The sequence below is a fragment of the Phodopus roborovskii genome, unplaced genomic scaffold (genome assembly GCF_943737965.1).
Source record: "Phodopus roborovskii unplaced genomic scaffold, PHOROB, whole genome shotgun sequence".
Taxonomy (NCBI): domain Eukaryota; kingdom Metazoa; phylum Chordata; class Mammalia; order Rodentia; family Cricetidae; genus Phodopus; species Phodopus roborovskii.
Window position 1 is genome coordinate 39,538,542 of NW_026126525.1, and position 26,124 is coordinate 39,564,665.

Consider the following 26,124-nt stretch of genomic DNA (forward strand, 5'->3'; position numbering starts at 1 on the left):
AAATGTTCTCTTGTGAGATACCTACTCAGCTATATTAGCAAGCTCTCAATTTTTTATACTTTAATACTGATATTTATGAATAACCTGTATTTTGGCTATATTCTTTTGCCTGTTACTTTTGTTGTATTTTTTTTCACTCTTTGTAGTGTGTGTGTGTGTGTGTGTGTGTGTGTGTGCATATGTGCACTCGCATGTGTGAACAGATGCGCTTCACTTATTAATAGGATATGGCTTTTTAGTGTTTCCTCTAAATGGCTAAAAACTATTTCTGTGTCCAGAGTATTGAAGGTACTGTCAGTGTTATCTGCATACCATTTATATTTAGTTTGGAATGAAGCTTGGAATGCATTTCATTCAAGGCTTTGAAGCAGACATTGTGCCACTGGTTTTATATTCACACTTCTAGATTTATATTCTTTTTTTTTTCTTCTTCATGTTCTCTGCCCAATAGAAGGGTCTGTTGCATATGTGTAAGTTGAGTTACTATGGTGTTAGAATTTTAACAGTTTTCAGGAACATGAGTACACCATGATGGTCTTGCTACCAGAGTTGTGATCGTTGTTGGTGTCAACATTTGGAGTGTCTTTTGAGAAATGCTACTTCCAGTGTTGGGTATGTGGCCCACATCTGTAATCCTGTCACTAAGGTAATGAAGGAAGAGGATCAGAGTTCAAAGCCAGCATATACTACATGGTGAGACCCTGCCTCAAAAAAACAAAACAAAACAAAACAAAACAAAACAAAAAAACACAGATGAATGAGGAAACACAATCCCTCCCAAAACATAAAAACAATGCCAGAAGAGCTACTACAATCATATTTTTCTATTGTAAGTTTTGTTCTATCATTATCATAAGATACCAAACTTGATATCATTTTAATGTCTATTTTGTTGACTAGTCATTTTTCATAAATGAAATTTAAAACATCTTTGTATGTTTCTATTTCCTTTAAGATCTTGCATGAAAAAAATATGTGACTAAATCACTTAAGGAAAAAGAAATCTTTAAATATTTGGATCTTCTGGTATTTCTTTGTTGGTTAATCTTAAAATTTCCCCATTCCTCTAAGTCATATAGTCATTCACTGGACAAAGTTTGTATTAGAGACCTTAGACAATGATGATTCAAAATATCTACATTTCTACCCTAATCAATAACAGATCACATGCCAACTAACACCTTGGGGCAGAAACAAATCTGAAAGAGTAATGTAATTTTCTTTATTCTTAGTAGTTATATTCAGTCTAATGTCACTGCTTCCAAATATAGCAAAGCAAATCTATTGCTCCCTCCCATTCTGGGATATGGTGATTTTGTTTGTTTTTTGTTTCTTTTTGATGTGTGGCAGATCTCTTTTTATTCATTCTTGAGGGAAAAACTCCACACATTTTTTTTGTTGTCATTTTTATGAACTGGGAAAAAAGTTCTTAATAGGAAAAGTCAAGTTGACCTAAGCCTTCATTAATTCCTTAGTGTCAACTATAAATTTCATAGACTCTATCCCTCTTTTCTGCTTCACAATAAGCAACCCAAGGTCATTAATCATTATTTTTAACCTATAACACACACACACACACACACATATATATATATATATATACACATACATATATATATATATATATCTGAGCTACATGTGGGTCAGTGAAGGTTTTAGAATATCATTTGCTGGATAAGATAAAGTATTATATACTAGAATTTCTCTTCTGATCCTGTCTTGAACTCTTCTGAAACTCTGCAGATAGAAATAGAACTACTTTGAATGCTGATCTCAATATGAAATATAGAATCCACAGAATATACAAAAGTTTTGATGAAATAACATTCAATAATCAGGTTGCTATGAATCTTACATTAAAATTCAATTACATAGTAAAAATAGAGTAGTTATAACTAGAAAAAAATATTTTCAGAGGCAGCAGACACCTTTGTTGGAAATGAAGAGTTCTACATAGAAAATCCATGAAGTATGCAAGCTAGACACCAGGATACTCAGTACATTGAATTTAATCAGAGAGTACACACAGAATATTACATAAAACAGCAGTTTTCTAGAATAATTGTCATCTGGAAACACATGAAAATAATTTAGAAAATGGACTAGTCATATTCTCTGGCAATAGACTTCTTGGAAATATAGACATAGAATCAGACAGATTTCTTTGTCATCTGGCTCCGTTCCCTTGTCACCAAGCCATCTTGAGTCAATAGTGTGGTTTCTATTCAAGCAGTAGACATGTCACTGTTCAGGAAACTAAATCTCTATGGAGACTGCTTTGTATTAAAGGCATAATTAACTAACTATTGATATTTGGTGCTTCAGATTCAGAAGCACATCCCTCTACTAGATGGAGACAGCATAGAAGTACTTTGTGGGATAGTCCTATGATTGTCTAAAATAAAAACGCTTGGATTGTCATGAGTTATTCTTCTACTTAGTGACAGATATATATTTACACATCTGACACTAGAATATTTTAGATGAATCCTGGTAGAATTTTTAGGGAAATCCAAATATTCAGCTGCATTTGTGAAAGCAAAACCATGTTAGATTCATTTTTAATGGATTGTACTGACTGGCCTAAGCATGGACTTTCTTCTTTTCAATTATATGATTACAAAAACTGTACATTACAAACAGTATAGAAACAAGCAGAAAAGAATGTGTCTCGCATCCTGGATAATTCTCTATATGCAGTAGAATTTACAGATATAAAAGAAAATACAGCCTACTCTTTTATAGCGCAGCACAGTTATGTTTTAGATACAATGTATCACTAGCAAGTGGTTGTGGCCACCAACTCTAGTTGTCCCCAGCAGAGAGAATAAGGGCAAGATCTGTTCGGTACAGCTTCCCTCCATCCGACAAGGCCATTATGTTCTTCTTGTATGTAGTAATATTATTAATATCCAGTTCCTGTATAGGACATAGATAGGATTGTAATCCAATTAAATATAGAAGTTAGTTCACTGGCCAGTAATAAAATGTGAGAAACTGTTTGTTCCATCAACCCATTAAGAAAAGATAAGGATTAAGTTCCCTTCTAAATGTGAATAATTGCTAGGTTGTTTCTAACCCAAATCTGTTTGTCACAGTTTACTGATTTATGCTGAACTCAGTGTGAGTTCAGGATTAAAGTCTGCTCCTGCTCCTTTGTAAATTCTTTGAGTGTAGTCTTCTGGGTAGCTCCCTAAAGTCTGTTTGGGAAGTGAGTTGTATGGCAACCAAATTACCTGTTTGTTCTTCTCACACAGATCCTTCAGTAAAGCATCCAGTTCATTTTCATCTATGTATCCGTTGCCATCCTGAGGGAGGAGGAATAAAACAGTACACATTGGAAGAAACTGCAGTCCAGTAAAGCTCTGTTGGCAAGTGTCCTAACCAAGTGTGTCTTGCCCCTAACACGGTGTGTTTTGCTCTATCATAGTTGCAAAATAGGTGAGCACTTTCACTGATGAATAGATTGAAATTTTCAAAGCACCTTTACATTAAGTATTTTGCTTTATGCTAGAGGTATTTTCAATTGAAATAAGAAGATAAAACTAAATACATTTTTGTGACAAAGCAAAACACTGTAGCTTTCAGAAGCTGTGGCCGGCTTACTGACACACCATCAGGCAGCTGTTATATAGAGTCTTGGTCCAGGAATAAAGAAAATAGAAGCCCAAAGCAGGAACTATCAAACTCATGAACAGCTTTTCCTTCCCCACAATTTCCCCCACTTTAATGTGGGAAACTTGTGTGGAGTGCTCCCCTTACTTAATTTCCATTCAACTCTACCAGGGAATATCATTATTGTCTCCTATTTTCAAACAAGTTCGTGGCTTGGAGGATTTGGTCCTTTTTCACAGCTCAGATGTCGTAGGCTGGCATCTGATTAAAGTCGTGTGATGTGAGATATGATACAAATTTTCTGTGGAATGAATGAGTTGGTTGTATAATTTCAGTTGCCCATGGTTTTTAATAACCATGAACCCTGACTTTGAGGCTTTTATTATTTCTTAATTTTTATTTTCTTATTATGAGCACTTTCCAGGTTCTCCTCACGAGTGAAATTATAGATCACAAGAGAACTGAGAAGGAAGATAGAGTAATATGATTTTTTTTTGTTTTTTCAAGACAGGGTTTCTCTGTATTGCTTTGGAGACTGTCCTGATGATATGATTTTTAAATATAGAAAATTATCAAGATAAAAAGATGTTGGCATTAATATGTCAATTAGGTAAAGGCATAAAATATAAAAACCAGTTCCACTTCTAGACATTACCAATAAACTATATGAAAAGGAAATAAAATCCTTTTGCAATATTCTAAAATTTGAATAAACTGCTTAAGAGTAAACTTAGCAACAGAAGTAAAACACATGTACACTGATGGTTGTAAAGCTCTGATGAGAGAAATCAAAGATGTAAGCCAATGCAGAAGTACCAGTGCTTACATGTCAGAAGACTTAATACTGTTATAGCGTTCATACCATTTAATTGTAAAGATCAATGTGCTCCCTTCCAAAACCCCAGTGGTATTTTAAGAAGAAATATGAAATACACAATTAAAATTCACACAAAACCACAAATGGTCCAAAGCTGAAATCGTTTACAGGAAAAAAAAAAAAAAAAAAAAAAAAAAAAGATGAAGATGAAGGCATTGGGCTGGTAAGATGGCTCAGGGGCTCAGACAGGCTATGGCATGATTTCCTTCCCCAAACAAACAAATAAAACAAGCAAACATGAAGAAGGCAGAAGTTTCCAATTTCAAAATATAGTACTCAAGTACTCAGTTGCAATGAGCAAAGCATCATGGTAATTACTTAGAGACTTGTATATAGACTTATGGAATGGTACAGGGGGTTCAGGAACTGGTCCACATGCAGAGAATCAGCTGACCTTTCAATGGGGAGCTGTGTATAAGGACAAGGACATTTTCTTCAACAAAAATATGGGAAAACTGTGTATCCACATGCAGTAGGGGAATAAACTGGACTCCTGTCTTTCATGTGGACAAAATTAACTCAAGGCAAATATTTAAATCATGAAGTTACAAAACTCCTAGAGCCAGGAGTGGTGGTACACATCTTTAATCTTAGCTCTTGGGAGGCATAAGCAATAGATCTCTACACAAGGCCATTGTCTTTTATATATCCAGGTCAGCCATCATGGGACCCTGTGTCAAAACCAAAACCCAAACCAGACAATGTTAACAGAAACTTCCCCTAAATATAAAATAGGGGAGACCTTTATGACATTGGTGTTAGCACTGAGCTTGTGGGCTATGAGCCCAGAGCACAGACAACAGGAAGACAGTAGAGCTCATCATGAAAGCTGAAAGAGGCATTCAGAATGAAAGCCAACCTGCCAACTTGGAGAAGATAGCTGTAAACCATATATCAGGTAAAGGTGCTACCTTGTCTTACCTAAAGGGAATGTGATATTAAAATATGTAAGGAATATCTATAATTAACTAGCATAAAACAAATTTGATTAAAAAATGAGCTAAAATGTGAATAGATACTCCTTCATGGAAGACATATTTGTCTAACCAGTTTATGAAAAGGTGACCAGTGTTACTGACCATCATAGAAATGCAAATTAAAACAAATCATCTCACAGCTGCAAGAATCATTCTTACTAGACAAATAGAGGAAGTAGGTGTTGGTGAGGATATGAAGAAATTGGAAATATTTGTATACTGTTGATGGAAAGCCAAAATGATATAGCAAGATGGTATGGTGCAGCAAAAAATTAAAAATAGAACTAACATATGATATAAAGCAAAACACCATGATTCTGCCTTTCCCCCCAAAAGACCAGGATCTTGAAGAGATAGCACATTCCATGTTTATTGCAGTGGTTTCCCAATAGCTAAGATGTAAAAACAACCTAATGTCCATGGGTGAATAACTAAAGTATATGTATAAGGAGATTGTAAATATACATACAGCACAATATTATCCAGCCACTCTTCAACATACTATTATATAGGCAAACCTTGAGAACATGCAAGGTGAAATAAGCTTGTCAGAGGAGGGCAGTTACATGAACCCACTGATGAAACTCATGGGAGCAGTAGAAGAGCTGATATCAGGGAAGGGGTTGTGGAAGCACACAATCATCCATGGGTGTAAGGTGAGGCAAATCATTTCTACAGAATGGTTACACAGCCTTGCTTCTATAGTTAATAAATATATCTTATACTTAAGATCTTAAGAGGACATATTTCATGGTAAGATTTTTTTAAGGAAAAAAGGAAAGAAAATACTATTACCTGATCATATAACTCAAAAGCCTTATTGAACTCTTTCCCACACATTTTGATTCCCTAGGAGGCAGAAGAGAGAGGCTCAGTTAAAATGAGATTATTTCAGCTTGTTTTTCTTGACAAATCTCACCCTTTTGACTTCTTAAGAAAAACATTACTTTTTTTGTATAGAAAAGCCAACTACCTGGAATTTAAGAAGGAAATTTTCCTGCACTGGTAGTAACCTTTTGAGAGAAAAATATCGTATTAATAGTTTGGACTTTTAGATGAGGGCCCGTTTATTCTGATAACACATATGCAGTTCAGAAACTTACCTGGCCATTTCTGTCAGTTCCAGCTTTCCATCATTATTTGAATCAAATAGTTTCAGCTGAAAGACATTGCCAATGTTTGGGCCATTGAGTTATGAATTATTGAATGAAGGGAACAAATAATTAAAAAATCAAACATCTTGAATGACTGCAGTTCAAGCTCTCACACTGAATTATGTCCTCAGTCTGCTTTATTTTTAAAGCAAAAAATTCAGCAAAGCAGTAAGTAGGTAATAAGTCTAAGTTATTTTGATAATTTCAAATTGTTTAATTTTCCACTGGGAAATTTAACAATACTTAACAATATTGTACTTACATATCACATACTGAGGTACACGCACACATAAATAGCATCTAGGAAGCAGTCACAATTTTAGAAAGCAATAATGAAGTTAATGTTAATACTAAATATGCCAAATGTAGCATACACACACACACACACACACACACACACACACACACACACACAAACGTGTGTGTATGAGAAAAGGGTTAAGGTAAAGACTATACCTAGAGATTTAAAGAGGTCTTTCCAAGGGAAAAAGAAAGACTATTCTATGGTTTGAGATGGTCTAAGAAATCTTTGTTGGAAGTATATCCGTTTTCATGGGTCTGTATTGAGACAGTATTTTATAATCTATTGACCATAAATTCTAATATTGTTGTACTGTCTACCAAGATACTGGACAACTAGATCACAGAGTTTCATGCCCATAGGGAAATAAGTTTCTTCACCTATATACTTAAATTTTAATTAGTTTTTCATTAATTTGCTTCCTGGATTGGAATTGGTTTATGACATTTAATCAGATCTACTGGGCCAGTCCAACAGGGGGAAGCTCCCTTCTGAGTTGTTTTTGAAAGGCAGCTTCAAATTTCTACCTGGAAAGGCGACTTTGCTTTAAATAGAATCCCTTAAGATTGAGACAAATCAGAAAATTAATAAATGTAGGTTATTGTCTACTTCTCAAAGACAGGGACAGAGAGAGCTTAGGTCTTGCCTTCATGACACAGCAAGAGCATCCTACTTGTTTGCTGCAGCCACTGCAGATGGAACTGTATTGGGGAGTAAAAGACTGAAAGTAGACCTCAGCAGCACTGAATAGAACAGAAATGCTAGAAGATTGTTCCTCAGGATACCTCAAAATCTAATACAGCGCAGCAGTAATGTTTTATGATTTATTCACTTAACCCATGGGGTAAGAACTCATAATCACTTTACAGTATATATAGAAAATATAAACACATATATGTACACACACACACACACACAGTTTGTTTTCCTTAACTCATTCCTAACAATGAGTTAAGATTTGCAAACTACCTACTTGAGACAAAATACCTTTATAAATGTTTATTTTATCTCCAACCTCATTAATTGATTTGCATTATGTACTTTTGTATAAAGAGGTTTTTGGCTATATTACTCATATTTTATAACAAATCTTGTTTATACAATTATCAAAACATCAGGCTTAAGGTGTGTTCAGATCTCATCCATAGCACTGATACATTCATTATTCCAAAAGTCAAAGGAAAAGAAACTCATTTTAAGCAATTTAATGAACAAAATAACTAGCAGTTTTCATTAAACTCTAGAAAAGTCTATGATTTTCTAAACAGTGGTAAAAACAAGTTCAGAATTTCTATGAACACAGGGCAATGTCACTTATCTTTTCAAGTTCAGTCTTACCATGAGGTCTGTGTACTCAGCTAGTTTTGTATCATCCACGGTCTTGTTTGCTTTCTCTAGCAGGTCTTTTAGAAAGTTCTGTCGAGAAAAAGAGTTCTCAGGAAATTTCATGTCATTGATAATGTGCAGTCTGCAACAGAATATACCTGGATGAATTTAAATAAACCCTCTTTGGTAGAACCAGGTGAGGAAAGGACTTTGGAAGTCAGGTGGGCCTTGTGGCATCCCAGTAATGGAACTACCTTTGCTAGGCACAATACCTGCCTCTTATGAGACCCAATTTGTTATAGTCAGAGCTGTGTTGGCTTTTATGATTGCAGTTAAAGGGTGATGTGAATTGTGTGAGAAAATCTGAATTAAAACATTAAAAAAAACAAAACAAAACAGCCCAATGGTTGCTTCTCTTCAGCTGTAGTCATGTGATCTTCCTGATAGAAGACCACTCTAACTTGTGTGAAAATGTTCAGAAAGCTAGTTGGAAATATATCTTCAATTTAACATGTATTTTCTGCTGCACCCCAGGCCATGTTTTACTATTTGCAGTTATGCTGGTCTCCAAATGTCCTGATGGTTAGCTTTCGGGCATCACAGGGTCTACACGATCTTTGTTCAAATGTTTCTACTGACTGTACAAACTACACAGTTGGTAACACTGAATCCTTGAGAGACATAAGACTCATATTAAAACAGAGATTAATGTAGGAAGGGTGAAAATAATGATTATCAACTCAACATTTGGAACTTGGGAGTGAGTTTAATTTTTGTTTTACATCAATAAATGCTTTACAAAGTCTTGCCATAGAAATGTCAGTGTAATGGTGAGGGCTGTAATAGCCTTTCATTTTCTCCACTGATGTTCATTTGTAACTCTTTCATTTACTCAGAAAACAAATTAATGCAGATATGGGAACTGAGAATATTCCATGCCCAGAAAGTCTTGGAGGGCTATTTTTGACAGTGCTCTGTCTTCTTTAAAGAGAACTAGCTCTGCTAGCATGACTGGGCTTCACATTTTTCAAGGAAGGGCCCTTTCTTGGTTTGATACATTTATTTCCACTGTGAACACTCTGCTTCAGATCCAAAGTGAAGCATGGAAAATTCAAAGTTATCTGGTGGGGATGAGTTTTATTTTTGAGCCTTCTGAGTTTTTTTTTTTTTTTTTGTCAGAGATTAATTGGGTTAAAAAGCCTCATCAGACACTGAAATGGTGGTCACAAAAATAGCCTTGGAGAAACCTTGGGACACTAGGATTCAAAGTCATGTCTGAGAGCAAGTGATGTTTTACTCTATTATGGATCTTAAAATTAGCTTTCTTTCCTTAAAATTAGCTTTCTTGAAAGATCCATTAAAAAAAGAATGCCAACTTATCTTGAAAATTCTCTAGGGGGGAGGACTGCTATTTAGAATTTCCTTTTTGAGAATAGAATTTAGAACAAAGAGGGAGACTTTGAGAATATTTTGAGGTCAGTATTGAAGTGAGCTAAGGTTTCCATTATGTACTGTGATGTTGTTTTACAAATCATTCTTTTAGTCTAAAAGAATAAAACCACAATGGCTACCCTGTCACCATGTAGTATCTAGGTGTGGAGCAGTTTCTAAAAGACATTGTTTTCAGAAACTTTATATCAAAAATGTTGGCATTTTAAAGAGGCTGCAGTTGAATCTGTTACAGGAGTTTCACAGTGGCACATCCCTAAAATGCTATCTTTCTTAAACCATGTTGAACTCTGATTAGGAAAACAATGTCTCCATTTCCTCACAACGCAGCCAGAAGCGGCTCCTAGTGACTGAAGCTTGAGGCACACACAGTGCTGTAGAAAAAGAACATTATTGATGTTAACAGACACTCTAGGGCCAAGCCTAGCTTCTCTTCCTAGGCAACTGTGTGATTTTCAAAACTTCCCCGGCCATTCTGACCTTCTGTCTCTCCATGTATCTGGAGTCTTAGTAAACGGCCTTGCAGATTCCTGAAGAATAAATGGTGAGATGCATACCAAATGCAGTACTATTCTGTGTCATAGAAGGCACATATTCAGAAGCTGAACAAATATTAACTTGCTTTCCTTTTAAAACTGATTTTGTGTGTATGTGACAGTGTGAGTGTGCACAGATGCTATGGCATGCATGTGCAGGTCAGGGAATAGATCTCCTTCCACCCTGTGGAGTCCAGTGAAGCAAACTCAAGTTGTCAGGCTTGCTAGTGGGTGCATTAACCCACAGAGCCATCTTACTAGCCTTTGCTTCCATTTAAGCACTCTGTATTTTGAAGTTAGAGGAAATAGGGCCTTTCTGACTAAGAGATCTTCTGGTTGGCTGGAGGAAATGAGGTGGACGATTAGTTCCCACTCCTGAATTGAGTGTAATATCCTTTGTGATGCTTTGCACTTCACAGAACGCTGTGCAGCATCTTAGACTCCACAGTGCATCGGACACCACAGTATCATTACCCCTGCTTTAGAGATGACAAATATGTCCTGCCCTTACTTTAATTCAGATTTCTTTTCCTTATAAGCCTCTCCCCCATGACCTCCTCATTACTTCTGTGAGATATGAACTGATAGATTCATTTTCAAAATTTCAGTTTTCCACAGTCTAGTTGTATAATTATGTTGTCAAGAGGCAGCTGGTCATATATTATGTCTAAGGTCTTGGATATGGATGAATCTGGGATTAAACATTACAGCCCTGTTTCTTATTTCTGTATGGCCTTCAGTAGACCTCTTAACTTTTTTTTCAGGCTTTTTGTCAGTAGGGTAATGCTTATCTCATATAATATATGCAAATATGAAATAAATATGCATAAGATACAACACATGTCTCTGTCATTTGTTTTGAAAGAAAAATGTATTTAGGCATTCAATTTATAAAATACAATTTCAAATTTCAGCAGAGAGTGGAAAACTATTTACTTGGCATAGTTAGCCATTTCTCTCTATCTGTCTCTGTGTGAACATACATCTTTCATCCATCTATCTTATGTAACAGCTTAGGTACACCACAGAAAATGCTAATTTATTGCACTGATGAGCAGAATCTCAAAAAGCACTTGAAGTCTGTCTTTCGATCTGGTGTTTCTTTAATGATGTGAAGAGTGGGTGCAAATGTGCCATTGCTCAATGTAAGTTTCTTTTGTGGGAGGTTTTTTAAAAAAGCTATGAATCCTTAGCAGTTCATGATTGCATCTGCAAAGAGCATGCCTCGATTCTCTCACCTTCAGTTCCTCAGTTTCTATGAAGCCACTGTGGTCAGTGTCATACTTTCTCCAAGTCTGCAAGAAATTTGGAGACAGAAAACCAGATTCAAATAAATAAACCAAAAGAACCCACCAACTAACTTACTTTTACCTTTCTTACAGGATGGATGAGTTTTACCTTCATGAATTCCTCACAGGACTTCAGTTGCTGGCATCGGAAAAGCAGCAGAAAATTCTCTTCTGTGGGTAAGACATGAGCCAACTGGAAAAGATGGAAAAGCAGAGATGAGGAGCCTGAAAAGGAGCCAGGCCATCACCTGCTGCTTCAGTTTTGCCTCAACATGCTCTGTGAGCAGTGGCATTGGCTGAGAAAGTGGGAGCAGATAAGCATCAACTGACTAATAGAATAGGAGAAGATATAGTTCTCTTTCCCTTTCTGATGCTTTGCTTCTGCAAAATGCTGAGGCACTTTCTAATACCTATACCTGAGGATCTGGCTTCCCAGTTGAAGACATGACTGTAGTGGACCACTTTTCACGTGCTGCACATACGTGCACCTACATGCTGCATAAGATCCATGCCACCCTTCAGGTCTTGGCTCTTTCAGCATGTACAGGATGTCATACACTATGTATGACTCTAAATTTCATGTGAAATGAGAAATTGTGAGGAACATGCATACAGGTGGAAGGAAGGAAGAAAAAAATATACGTGGCTAGTTCTGGAGAGAAACACAATGGAGATTAACCAAAGACAACTGCAAAACATTAGAAAGAGGTAGAAAAACACATTGCCACAAACAGGGTGACTTCGACAGTAATAGGGACACTCTTAAATTGTGATCTCCTCTCAGGGAACATGTAGCTGCTTAAATCCTTGAATCCAGGGCTCAGATAAATTTTTTTTCTTCCTTGCGTGACTCCGTGACATTTCACCTTAGATCTCCTTCTGTAACTTCAACACCTCTCCCTCCTTTTATTTCCCCATCTCTTTCTCTTTCCTTGCCTCCCTCTTCTGCCCCCTCTTTTGAGGAATAAAGAGCCACAGATCCCATTTTAAGACTAATGTAATCTATTGCATGTGGAGAAGGAGGAGCGGGATTGATGGCTCCACTGCTGATGTGACTACTATTTCTGGCTCTGCTGCTAATGAGCTGTGGTACCCAGCAACTTCCCCAGCTGTACTGGCCCTCAGTATCTTCATCACTAGGAAAAGGAAATGAAGGAGAATGAATGTCCCCAGCTCAAAATGTGTGCTGTTGGAATTACTGACTCTTCACCATTAAGGAATGAATCTTCATATGCAACATTTGACTAATTTTCAGCAGTATCTCAATTCCCTGAAGTATAGACCTAAACCTTCATCCTTGGTTCATACACTTTAAACCTGTCTAGACCAGAGCTACTTAAATTTCTCCCAGTTATCACCTCATTTCTCCCGAGAAAATTTTATGTGACCCCAGGCATATATAATATAGACATAAAAAACAAAAACAAAAAATATTTAGTGATAATAAACCATAACAATTTAGTTTAAAATAATTCTTTTATATAATTTTACCATTTATTAAAGATGAACTCGTTTTTTTTTAATAAAAACAAAGATTAAATCTTGGCTGGATGCTTGATACTGCAGGATGCAGAACATCTTCAATCTTTCAGAATTGATCTATCTGTGACAATTCCATGAAGTACAGTAAAATTGTCACTGCTCTGAACAATATTTCACATAAGTGCATAATATAAAATGGCAGTGCCATGTTTTTACACCATTATAGAAAATGTTGAAAATTCTGTCCTAATCACAAACTAAAATTAATTTAACAAATTTTTGTGAAATTCAATTTGACATATCTAACAGAAAAAGTTAAAAATCAAGTATTGTAACACAATGCAAAGATATAATAATTTGTTGCATGCAATGGAATGACAGTAGGAAAATATTAGAAGACTCTGTTTTCCATAATTAAAGTATCATGCCTCTCTAAGAGCAGAAAAGTTCATATGTACAGTAAAAGAGACTGCAATTCACAGCATATACCAGTCCTAGCTGGGGTGTTTTTGGTAGTGCTTGTTGGTGTTGCATGGTGTGACAAATGTTCAGTGCCAGATGAACATGTGTGTTGAGCACCAAGGTCACAGTGAAGTTGTGCAAGGTGAGTGCTGCCAGGAACACCTTGGGTTCACTACACTTTCAAGTTTGAATTAATTTTTGTTTCTTTGTGTGCTCAGAAGCCTTCTACTGTGATCATATTGTTTGTGACCATATTTAGGTCACTATCCTCAATTTAAGAAGCTGGAGATGGAATTAACATTAAGGTCAAAAGATGTCCCAAACAGTCATATAAATCATTGGAAAGATCATCACATGTACTTAAAATTTTTCCAATCTTTTAAGCCCATCAAAGTTTGAAGGTTAATGTAAGCCATCATTGGGTTGCTTGTACCCTATGTGCAAGCAACATCATCTTCCTTATAGCTGTGTAATATGTTCTTTAAAGCATCTTGCTTTTAGATCTTTGAAAAAATACCTCAAATTATAACAGTTATGTTCATAGTCTTTATGTATGGGGTTAGATTAAAGTAAAAGACAAAATAAATAAACCTTGCTAGAATATTTAGTATGATTCAGTTAGAAAACATCTTGGGTAGATTATATTGAATCTAAAACTTGAAAACAGGGCTTTTGGAATTTTAGAAATTAAATGAGGTTTTGGTCTATAAATATACTTATATCACTGTAGTGTGAGATAATGTATATACTTCAGGTATCTTAGTACTACATTCAAGTATTGTCTGTATACTTACTTTCTTTACCCATAAAATTCTGCCCCACAGAAATAAGACAGGTGAATGTAATTCTAAGCACAAACTTTTGAGTTGAGGATGCTAAGATATAGATTGAGTCATCTGCTCTGGTGACTTGCAGACTCTGAAACTCAGTTAAAATTGATGAATATTAATAACAAGTCTGCACCCTATGCTCCTTGATTGTAGTAGTAGGATGAATTGGTTGTTCCTTTCCTCTTGGAATGCAAACATAGCATTTGTTGGTGATTGCTACCAGTGGTTAGGAGAAGCCATGCTTCATTTTACTCATTGAAATCTAGAATTCATCTTCCTTGTGAGTTTTTCTTTCCTTTGCATCTGTATGTGGGCCCCTTGTAGAAAGTTGATATAAATGATTTTCATTATTAAAGAATCATACGTTAGGCCCAGAGAGCAGATCTCTAATGAAGCTAAGGGTGAATAGGAGAAAGGGAGAACTGGACACAGAGATGGTCATCAGAGAGAGGAGAAACAGCCATGCCCCTAAAACCCAGTGTAGAAGACTGAAGACATTTTAGAGAATGTTTCTTTCAGGACTTCAAGAGATGTGAAGAAGGAGGAAAGCTTTATCCAGGAAAGGGGGTGAGAACAAAGAAGTAACAAAATAGAAATTCTAGGTTTTAGAGAATGTGGAAACATGTCAGTGATGAGACAAGTTGACCAATAGAACTTGATGGTAATGGTATATGTTGGAAGATTTTGTGTGATTCTCAAAGTCTATTCGTTTCATGTCACAGCTGTGATTAACAAAAGCACCCGTTTAGGACTGGAATAGCCAATCTCAACTCTTCCTTAGCTTATTGGTGTGCTTTAATGCTTGGAGTGAAATCTCCCCCAGGCCATTTCAAGAGCTCAGAGAATTCCTTGTCTGCACCATGTACCCATCTAGAGTCAACTCAGCATGTCAGGTGCCTAGAACACATGTTTGTGATTTCTTGATGAAAATTAGAAATACTTCACCGACATGATAGAGTCAACAACCCTTACTAATATCATTTTCTGAATTTTATGAAATATCTGTTGCCTTAAACTAAGAAATAATGACTTCTTTTAAAAAGTATACTTCTGAAAAATCCACCTACTATTTACAAATAGAAAAAGAAAAGGAATATACTACTAAGTAATGATTATATGTAAGATTAGGGAAATTTACCCACCTTTGTTCTGTAAAGTTTATGTAACTCACATACAGATCAGAGATTTCTAGGGTGTTAAATATAAATAGAGTCATACTCTCCTCCTTTTTGTTTTGTTTTGGTTTTTTTCAAGACAAGGTTTCTCTGTGTAGCTCAGGCTGTCCTAGAATTCACTGTGTAGACCAAGCTAGCCTCAACTCAGAGATCTATTTGCCTCTGTCTCCTGAGTACTGGAATTAAAGAAGTGTACCACCATGCTCACAGTTCTTTATGGATGATACAGATGCATATTTCTTTGTGCATGCTGTTTTGTTACTAATTATAAAAATATTGATTGTATCTATATATAAAATGTTCTTTATAAATCTTATTAAACTGTTAATTTTATACTCATTATAGCACTATCTTATTTAAAAACAAATGAATTTTACATACATAAAATATCATTGAAAGACAAAAATAGCCATTTAAAAAGCAATGCATATGTATTGATGATATGTCTCCGAAGTGAATAGAATGACTTCCTTTTCTAGGTGAATTATACAATGTGGTGGTTCTAGGTTGTCTGTTGGTCCTTTTGTCAATGCATAGGAATAATTATTCAAATCATTACTCAGATCATAGTTCAAATCATTATTCACATGAATGTGGAGATTCTCCATCTGTAGCAATTAAGACAAGGGCTAGAATGTGCCAAAGGTCTTTGGCTTTATTCTTAGATTTGCTAAGTCACTGATTTTCACAGAAGTTCCCAGTTCTGGTTTCAAGATTGTTGGTGACCTTTTTAGTCACTGTGTCACCTGTTTTCCTTTCTTGAACTCCCCAATGTTTAATGCTGGAAAAGTAGAGTGAAAAAACCATATGTGTCAGTTGGAAGGAAGGAGGTAGACAAGGGGAAGGGTAGTTATTTAAAAATTAATATTGGATTTCTTCTAGGTCCGTCCCTTTGAAAATGTCAGGCTATTACTTTGAAAAGAAATTTTAAAAATAAAATAAAAATTACTGGCTCTCAAAGAAAGAAAAAGTGGATTGAATTAAGGGAGTGAATGGAAGGCAAGATAGATAGCTATGGGTACAGACAGAATTCCATAGGTCTTTATTTATGGAATTGGTTGCTTGGCATTGAAAATGGAGAAGAAACATCTTTCTACACGTCTGTGTCCTTGAGGATACCATTAACATTTTGCTACTATTTCCTTGCCTAGCAACCGGCATCAATAAATATTTTACTGATGCAATGAATGGTGGTAACTGTATCTGGAGTCAGCTGCAATCACATACAAGTAAAGCTCCTTTGGACATAATTCAGTTTATTACTGGGCTATGGATAGGGGCTCTTGTAGATATTGGGCAATCCTACCCAGATCTGTTTCTGGGGCCAGGAGTATTGCTGTGCAGGCAGTTTCCCCTTTGAGGAATTGTCTGGGCTGAAGATGCCTGTCTGTCCAAAGAGACTGTGTCTCATGATTAATCCACATAGGACCCTAAAAACCTCACAGTCTTAGTCAAAACTTGGGAAATCTCTGAAGGGGCACACCCACTTCAGAGATCATTACAGAGATAGTCTCAAATAAAACTTGGTGGGGGCCAGCATCCCTCAGGGTCCAGGCCCTCTGTCTTTACTCTCCTTCAGGAAGTGATGCCCAAGTACTTACTTCCTAATGAAATTGAGGTCTGCTTCCAGGGAACTCAACTATAAAGGATTTTCCCATGCATTTTTTTCTATTTCCTTTCCTTCCCTAGGATAATAGAGAGCCCCTGCCTTATGCTTTTGAAAGGGTTGTGTTAGATAGGATGACTGGGCAGTCTATGGGAACTCTAGTAATGATTCAGTATTTATCACTAGTATAGCAATGGACTTTGGGAGCCCATCCAACAAAGAGGGATACTTTCTCAGCCTAGACACATGGGGGAGGGCCTAGGCCCTGTCTCAAAGGATATGACAGACTTTGAAGACTCTCCATGGAGAGCCTCACTCTCCCTGGGGAGCAGAAAGGGGATGGGCTGGGATTTGGTGGGAGTGGTAGGGGAGGGTGGGAGTGTAAAGGAACTGGGATTAACAAGTAAATCACCCTTGTTTCAAATTTAAATTAAGAGAGAAAGAGAGAGAGAGAGAAAGAAAAAAGAAAGGGTTGAAATCCTGGCCATGCTTTATCGACTATTGAATTCTAGGCCACTGTGTTTATTGCTGGTACCTAGTAAGACTCTTACAGGAAGATGGATGATTTCAACAAACTTTTCCCTTAACAATATCTAAGCAAAGGATAGAAACAAAAATAAAGCAAAATGCTACATGTCAGATTACCAATGGAGGGTGACTTGATGGAAAGAGAAATAACTAAAACAGACATGCCAACATGCACAGGAGCAGAATTCATCACATTTAAAGGCAACTATGTGACACATCACACTTCCTGAGCACATTAGACAAGGATTTGTCTTTATATTTGGAAACCAAAGAAATATTTTACATCCCCCCCCCCCCCGCCAATGAGAAGTGAATCCAGGGAATGTGGAGGGTAAATAGTCATGAACTTAAAAGTATTTTATTTAATAACTTGAATTTAATAAATTATGTAAGAAGAAGAAAAGTTTTTGGCATTTAGAACAATAGAGTAGGGTTTTCAGTAACTCATTTCTGTATTTAGTAAAATTGTCAAACAAGTGTAGTAGGTTTATGCAGTGGTTTGTTTGTTTGACATGAATTATTTCATTAGATGGTAATGCTCATAACAGTCATACTAAGTTAGAACATAGTCATGTTTCTTCATAGTCGAGGAAACATATGTTCTAAGACTATTTTTATGTAACTTGTAGTTTGAGGCAGTTTTGAAGTCAGATGATCTAACCAGTTTTGATTTTGAGACATCGATCCCTTACCATCAGCATCCTTTACTTAAAATAGTGTTTCTAATAACTCATTTAAAAAGTCTATCCAGAACAAAATTTCAAATCCTATTTTACCATTAATCACTTTCCCCAATTCTAAAGTAGATAAGTATTCTGCCAAAAATAATAACCTTCCCTTAAGCTAAGTGTATACACTTAAAGTTCACTATGGAACAAACAGAGGAGGAAATGGCCAGAGAATTGTCTGCTTCCCTTCGATGGTTGTTACAGTTTTTTAGGTTCAAATAGCTTTTAGATCTATTTTTTTTTCTGTACATGCATTGACCTGGACAGATAGAACACTAAGTCTAGAGAGGTTGGTAGGCTGATATACATTGCCCAAGGGAGCAGAGAGAAAGCTTCAGGATTTGACTTTTAGCAAAAGGAGGCATCTGTGTGTACTTCACATGAGACCCAGAGAAAGGAATTCCATGACCTACTAAATCATTTAGTCTTCCTTCTTAATTATTTTATGGACCTTCTTTACAACAGAACTATATTAGTCTGAATAAATTTAGAACATTTCTGACTGTCATGGTATTTATTAAGTTATTTCAGATTTTCAATGATCCTATGTTGAATTTGTATTAACAATCTTGTTATAACTGAACTGTCTTCATGTGAATTTTAAAGTCTATTAATATTATTAAATTACCAAATTCAGAATATTAGACACATCAACATTTCTTTCCTTTGAATAAATTTAGGTAAAAATTCATGCTATGGAAATTGTCAGTTTACTGGATCAGGTCAGAACACTGAAAATTAAGTACTGAGTTTTCCTTTCTTTTAATTCAGTTGGGTGGTCCCCACAGGGAAGGAGATTACTGCATGCATATTAGTTTCCTTTGATTAGATTTCAGTGAGTCCTAGAGTCTAACTATTAAGTGAGCATAGCACACAAGCCAATTCAACCCCTTTCTGTTTTGAACACTAATGTATAGTGTACTTGCTAAGAGGAAGGAGACTGTAATACATTTGGAAAACATGGGGTTTTGTATTCTGTTATAGCTAGCTAGGCTTTTATATTGGAGTGCCATATTACAGGCAGGATGTCTAAGCAAGTAATATCACATATCAAATTTACACGGATGAAAACTGCATTTAGTCCAATTTCTGGGTGACATTAGAAGGGACTGTGAGTTTCCACATTCCCCACTATCTCCCTGTTTTCTGTAACATTTTGCTTCTTTTCCTTAGGAATGCATCAAGATTGATATTTTCTTATCTGTTACTTAGCTGCCCTGGACATTCATTATAGCCACTCCTTCCACTTTTAAAAATTCTTTTCTCTTTAGAGAATCTAATTCAGCTGCCTCCTCCAAAATCTTGGCTAATAACTGTTATGAGGACTCACAACTGTACAATGTACCATGCACAGTGTCTTTAAGATATGCTGTTTGGGAAGTTTGCTATTCTCTCTCACTTTTTATCCATCTTCTTTTACTTACATTTTGCTTTATGCATATAAAACCCCTTCCTTCCTAATAGTTCTTTCTCAAACTTGTGGATACCATGTTTCACCTAATCTTAAGACAATGCATCTGCCCAGTACAGGCTTCTCATGAACATAAAAATTAAAATGTTACATCTGAAATGGTTAGACTCTATCCAGGTTATCCATCCATTTTTACCTATTAAAAAACTTAACACTTTGTGAATAAGCTCCATGCTTTTACTAAGTAACTTTGTAACACCAAATAAGTGACTTATGATAAATAACCAGGTCCACTGGAGGGCTTTAAGGTAAAATTGCTAAATACAAGATGGTGATCTTTTTTTCAACTAGAATTATAAAGTATTCCAAACTGTGATATTAGATTTTCAAAATAGTTTTGTGTAATTATTTATCTTCTTTCACTTACATTCATAAGCATAATTTTATTATTTTTGTCTTGACTAGTCTGCCTCTATATCAACTGTAAGTTCAATAACTATTATCTATTTATATAGTAATGAGTTACACACAGGTAAAGGGGGAAGTGTAAGCTCAAGGGAGAAATTTTAATTACGAAGATAATAATAGTATGTTCTCCCTTCACTCTGTCTGTAGTAGGTTCTTCAAAATATATATATTTCATACTGGCACCATAAGATCAATTATTTGAAAACCAGACTAAGTCTCTGAATCAAAAGTGAATTATAATAAATATTTTGAAGGCCAAGCAACTCACAATTGAAAGGGCAAAGAATGTTTTATGGACATAATTGTGATTATGATATTTTATATTTCAAAATATGATTTTATTTATTTTTCTAGATAAATATTTATACCAAGTTTTTAAAAAAAGGTGGCAGAGCTAAACACAACTGAGATATCACCAGTAAAAATAAAGGAAGCAGCAACTATTTTGTGAACTTAGAATTTGATGGATAAATAATTTATTTCTATTCCTTAATTTATAGGCATAATAAGATGTTCTTAAGGGGAAAAGTTATCGTCAAAAGGCAAGATTTCACATTCACTTTTTATCTTCTAGAAATTCAAATGAGTATAGGTATAGGTATACCAGACTGTGGAGGGTTTATCCATTGTAGAAAAGTTCTTGGGCTTTTGATAAAGCTATCTGTCAATCTGAAATGGAATTTCAGAAACCATGATGCAGCCTTTGGCTATGATGTCTTTACAGGGCTGTAAACATTTGGTTTTAAAATATCCTAGAAGATTTTACACTGAAAAATGTTAACAAATTAATCGTGTACTGGGCCTGTGTACTGAGGACAGTGTGGGTGAGCAGTGCAGAGCATGGTCACCCAGAAGATGGGATTTGCTTGTTACATTGGTGTTAGGGACACGAGTGTAAGAGATACTTAACATTTCACTTCTCAGCCTGTCTTATAATGCTTTTACTTTAGGACTGAGGCTACATTAAACTCTTTACTCTCTTTTCAAGTTTGTTCCATTAATTTAATTTGATGTGTTGAAACAGAAGATGCTATATTGACTCTGAATGGCCTCTATGAATAAGTTATGTTTGACTTAAGATCAAAGTTGATGCTTGTTCATTTAATCAGACAAACACATAGGTTACTTACCTCTACAATTCCTATTTTCCCATCATCTCTCTGCCCATACTGATCCACAAAGGTTTTCATCTCAGGTGATAACTCCTAAAATTATATAAAAAAAATTAGGTAAGTTGTTCGTGAAAACAGTTCTTGTAGTGATGTTAATAAATTACTGCAAATAAAAATGAAAATTGAGATAGAATAGCTTTTAGGACACTTTACAATGGTTGCTTTGTGGAAGATTACTTTATTTTGCTGCAAGTCGTGTCTTGTAACATCTCCTTATTTTAACATAATATCTTGCGTATGGGACAATTTGGCTTGGACAAGCAGAATGTGGTATATGTGGAAGGGTAGCCAGTTTGCAGGCAATGGGTCTTTCTGGCTTGAAATAGGAGCATGCTCATTAGAACATTAAATGGGATAAGAGCGTGAGAGGAGAAAATGACAAATTTGTGTTTCACTAGGAACTGACAATACTGAAGACTACATTTCTGGACACAAATTAAATGTGTCTGATCTTTATCTCTCCCAGGACCATAGGGAAAATTTTTCTAAGCTGCCCTTGTTTCCACTTTCCTCAAGATATTTCCCCCACATATTTTGTATAATAAACAGTGCTTTGGAATGATACATGCTATCTGGTCATTTGACATTCTCCATCTCCAATATGCTTATTCCTTTTTATAATCTCTTTACATATTGGCATATTAGAAAGTTATGAACTGTAAGCTATTTTAGTTTTTAACACTTGTGTCTCAAGCAAAGCCCAGTTAAAATACCTCTGCGACATGAACTGGTCTATTTAAAATAGGTCAGTTGTTACTAATACCTTGTTCCATCTCCTTGGGAAAGCAAATTAAGGTTTTGATTTTTCACCATAATGAACAAGATGGCAGTACCAATCACACAAGTTGACTTAGATAGCTGGTCTAATATAACCTAAGGGTCAAACTGAAGCTTGAAAGCATTCATGCCAGCATTTACCCTTTAGAAATCATTATAAATATGTAGTAGAACTAAGGTATCAAGAAATAATAAATTAATTTAAGTACATTATTGCCTAAAAAAACCTGTCTACTATGGGTAAGTTTTAATTTGGCTTATTAAATTTTGTTACAGAAGCAACTATAAGAAAATGAAAGTGCCTAGCTCAATAGTGTCAAGCATGAGGATTTCAGGCCCAGATTTTTCACAGGTATCTTCAAGTGAACAAAAACAAAGTCTTCATTATTAAATATTGAAATTACATAATATTACTAGTTCAAGAAACACACTTGATATTTAGCTTGGGAAGTTTCTGGGTAGCAACTGGGTTGTAATATATGTTTTGAATAGTGAGGAGCATGTATAATTGGCATCATCAATTGAAGACTTGTAAGGATGAGCATACGTGTAATGATGAAGCATATTTAATGCAGAAGAACAGTGGTTTCAGAAATGGTACATTTGGTGAAACGTGAAACCTCACATTATTATGATGAGTCAAAATAAATGTTTCTCTCTGTCCTTCTATTCCAGGAAAAGGGAAAAAGTCTGTTTTTTTCAGATCAGCATGCATAAAGAAGTACATAAAAGTAGGTTTATAGCAGTAGACCACTCGTATAAATGAAATGTTCCCAATATATATGAATTTTAATCTAGAGCTTAAATTTTTAGCTATCTAACCAAAGCTTATTACATAATCCATAATAGTACTTAGGTTCCAAGCAACTTGATATGACCATATATATGTGTGAAATATGAGTTTTTAAAATTATAATCTAATTACAGTTGTCGACCAAAAATAAGTTCTAGGCAGCAGAAAAAATAAATAAGCTTTAAATTCTATAACTCCTACCTGAACTCTGTTTTGTTTTTTGATTTTTATATTTTAATTATATGTATATTTTACAAGAAGTAAAAGTGTTAAAATGAGGAGAAAAAAATCTATGAAAAAAAAACAGAGCTCATGTATTTATAGGATGGAAGCAAATCTCAACATTAAAGTTACTTCTGGAAAATTAAAATATGTTCATTTAGCTGTTAGAAGCACCATCCAAGTTGTAAATTACAGTTCCTCTGAAAAATAAGACTTTACATATATATTGATATATTTTAATTGAGGAAGAATATTACTTTAGCATTATCAGCTAAAGAACCATAGAACTAACTATAGTGATAGTATTACATGGTAATACTATGTAATGTATGGTAGTGCACACGGTGGAAATAGGGCAAAGTGCATAGAACTCATTATTATTTGATCTTATTCTACACTTTTAGATTACACTGTATTAAATCCAAGTAAAAGTATCTGAAGAGCATGATCTAGTTTAAAGTCAGGCTGATATGATGTTAGCAACTTCATAGTCTGCTTATAATACATTAAAATACATTTACAGCCCTGTGGGGTTCCTTCTAATATGTTGTAGAGGGATACCTACCACACAAATTTCATCATAGACACAACAACAAAAACAACAACAACAAAAGTCTTAGTATATTACACCCCTTGCCCCCAGAGCACTAGAAATGTTGGCATGCTGTGTGATGTTTAGGGATGATATGGATATCGTCTTTAGTGTAAAAATGTCTTTGTAATTGTCATCTAAAAGATCAAAGACCATTAGCATTTAACTACTCCAAATCCAACATTGCTTTCTGAGAGGGAGTCTTACATAAATGCCAACAGACCTGCAGGTTTTTCCTTTATGCAAACATCTCACTTGCTTAAAAGCTGGCCGGATACATTTTATTTTTATGTTAACATCATCCTTTCCCAACAAATACATTTGGCCCAAAGGAATTAATTTATAATCACTAACTATCAGTTGTTTAACCAATGGCTTAATTTAAAACCACAGCTTATTTTAAAATCATCACTAATAGTTTCTCATCAGCATTTTTTTTTTTTTTTACAATACATGAAATTCTTAAAATGCTTTGTTTTATTGCTTTCTTAAGTTTGGGGTTTCTCTCCAACAAAAAAATGAAAAATGTTTCCTGCCACATTCTCACTCACACTTTTGTTACACTTCTGTTGGTTATCTTTTTTCAGGGATAAGGGTGAAGGCAAGCTGTTTTCTCAACCTCCACCTACTAGCTACATCAACATCGCAGCAATAATTGGCACTAGAATCTGCAAATCTGCTTCTGGCCACCAAGGGGCAGAAACGTATTTCTACCCCTAACTTAGCATCTAGAAAAGAGAAGTCAGAAAATCACTTAACCAACTGATAAAGGGTTTCTCACATCAATGCTTCATCTTAAGACCTATTAAGGAAAGGACGAGTATAGACTATATATGCCAGATTTAAGACAATAGTTTTTTTTTTTTTTTTCTGGTTTTAGATTACCCGCCTCCCCGTCCCCGCTTTTGGAAAGGTGTTCTTTCTCGCCTTTCTCAGTAAATCTTTATTTTCATTTTCGCCCTCGAAACCACTTTCATGAAACAAAAAAAGGTATGTTTTAAGGTTGAAGGGTCCTTCAAAAACCCAAGCCTACCAATCCAGCCTTCTTTCGCGCCTGCAGGAGCTCCTGGATCAAGTTCTGCAGCTCCTTTCCTTCCAGGTAACCACTTCCTGCAAAGAGAAAGAGGCACCCAGGTGTCAGATGTCTCTTTCTAAGTTTCTTCTTGGTTCTTTTCAGGACAGCTGTAGCCTGAGCACTGATTAATCAGCAGTGGGTTCAGCCGCTGCACAGCTTCCCTTCCGAGGTGTCAAACTTCAAAGGCACCGAGGGCAAAGGAGGAGAGTGGGGATGCGGGGCACAGTCTTTGAAACTTTTGGGGGACAGGGCTTCCCAATTTTTGCTCTCTGTTCTACCACTGCTGTTCCTAGAAAAGTGAACGCTTATAGCGTGGGGGTGCCATACAAGCTATGTAAACTTCCAGGCTGACGGGGTCGGCAGCCCGGGGTGGGGGGGAGTGAGATAGAATTAGGCAGGGTGATGGGAGAAGAAAAGGATGGTTGAGATGAAGAGGGTCAGTGGAGGGAAAGGGTAAAGAAGGAATGGGGATGGATCTTGAAAGGGTTAAAAAGAAAATATTCACCATCAGCGTCGAAATGAAGCCAGATCTCGAAAAACTGTGAGGCTGTGATCAGGGATGATTGCAGGTGGGATTCTGCCATGGTGCAGCAGGGAATAGCAGAGTGATGAACGCGAACCTCAGAGCGAGAGGGCTGAGCAGGTTGAGCTGGGCGCTGCGCGGCAGGCGCTGTCCGCGGTGCTGCTCCGTTCGGGTGTCCTCTGGAGTTCTCTGCACCCCGCACCCAGATCTCAGTATTTATCCCGCCGGCCCCAGGCCGGGCCACGCCTCCTCCTGCCTCCCTTTCCTAGCTCCCGCCTCTTGCTCTCCCACCCTTCTTCCCCTCCCCTTCAGATTTCTCTTCCCTGGAAATAGCTGGAGCTGGAGTTTTGGAGTCTAGGAAGCAGCAGGTGGTGGGGATACCTTGCATAGATGCTTTTCCCCTCACAGTCCCCTGGTCCAAGGAGACTGTTAGCTCCATTTACCTGGAAATGGTTTGATTTTCATATGGAAAGGAAAGCTGATAGAGGGTAAACCACATAGGTGGTGATTATGTCTGCTTATTATTTGTCCAGGCAGTCCAGTATTTGTATGAACAACATTAGACTGCTAGGTATTACTTTGATTAATGTACACAATGGGTTGGATAACCTCAGCAATGTTTCATCTTGTGTTAACAGAGACTGCCAGGTGGCTGTTTAAGATGTCAGCTGTCCTTGCAGACTGGAGAATGCAGGATTATGCTGGCTTTGTTGCTTTTTAAAGCTTACAGTAGAATTACTGGAATGCAAAAAAAAA

The 26,124-nt window shown here is 36.1% G+C and overlaps 1 protein-coding gene across 1 annotated transcript; it reads right to left on the reverse strand.

Annotated features, from left to right (window-relative positions):
- Positions 1-1,991: 1,991 nt before the first annotated feature.
- Calb1 (calbindin 1) lies at positions 1,992-25,592 on the reverse strand. Its single transcript, XM_051198613.1, has 11 exons — positions 25,351-25,592; positions 24,804-24,880; positions 21,345-21,419; positions 11,634-11,717; positions 11,474-11,530; positions 8,263-8,340; positions 6,573-6,628; positions 6,443-6,482; positions 6,265-6,318; positions 3,237-3,308; positions 1,992-2,919 (listed from the first exon to the last, which is right to left on the reverse strand). The coding sequence occupies exons 1-11, from the start codon at positions 25,427-25,429 to the stop codon at positions 2,806-2,808; spliced, it is 786 nt and encodes a 261-aa protein (XP_051054570.1). The 5' UTR covers positions 25,430-25,592; the 3' UTR covers positions 1,992-2,805.
- Between the last annotated feature and the right edge of the window lie 532 nt (positions 25,593-26,124).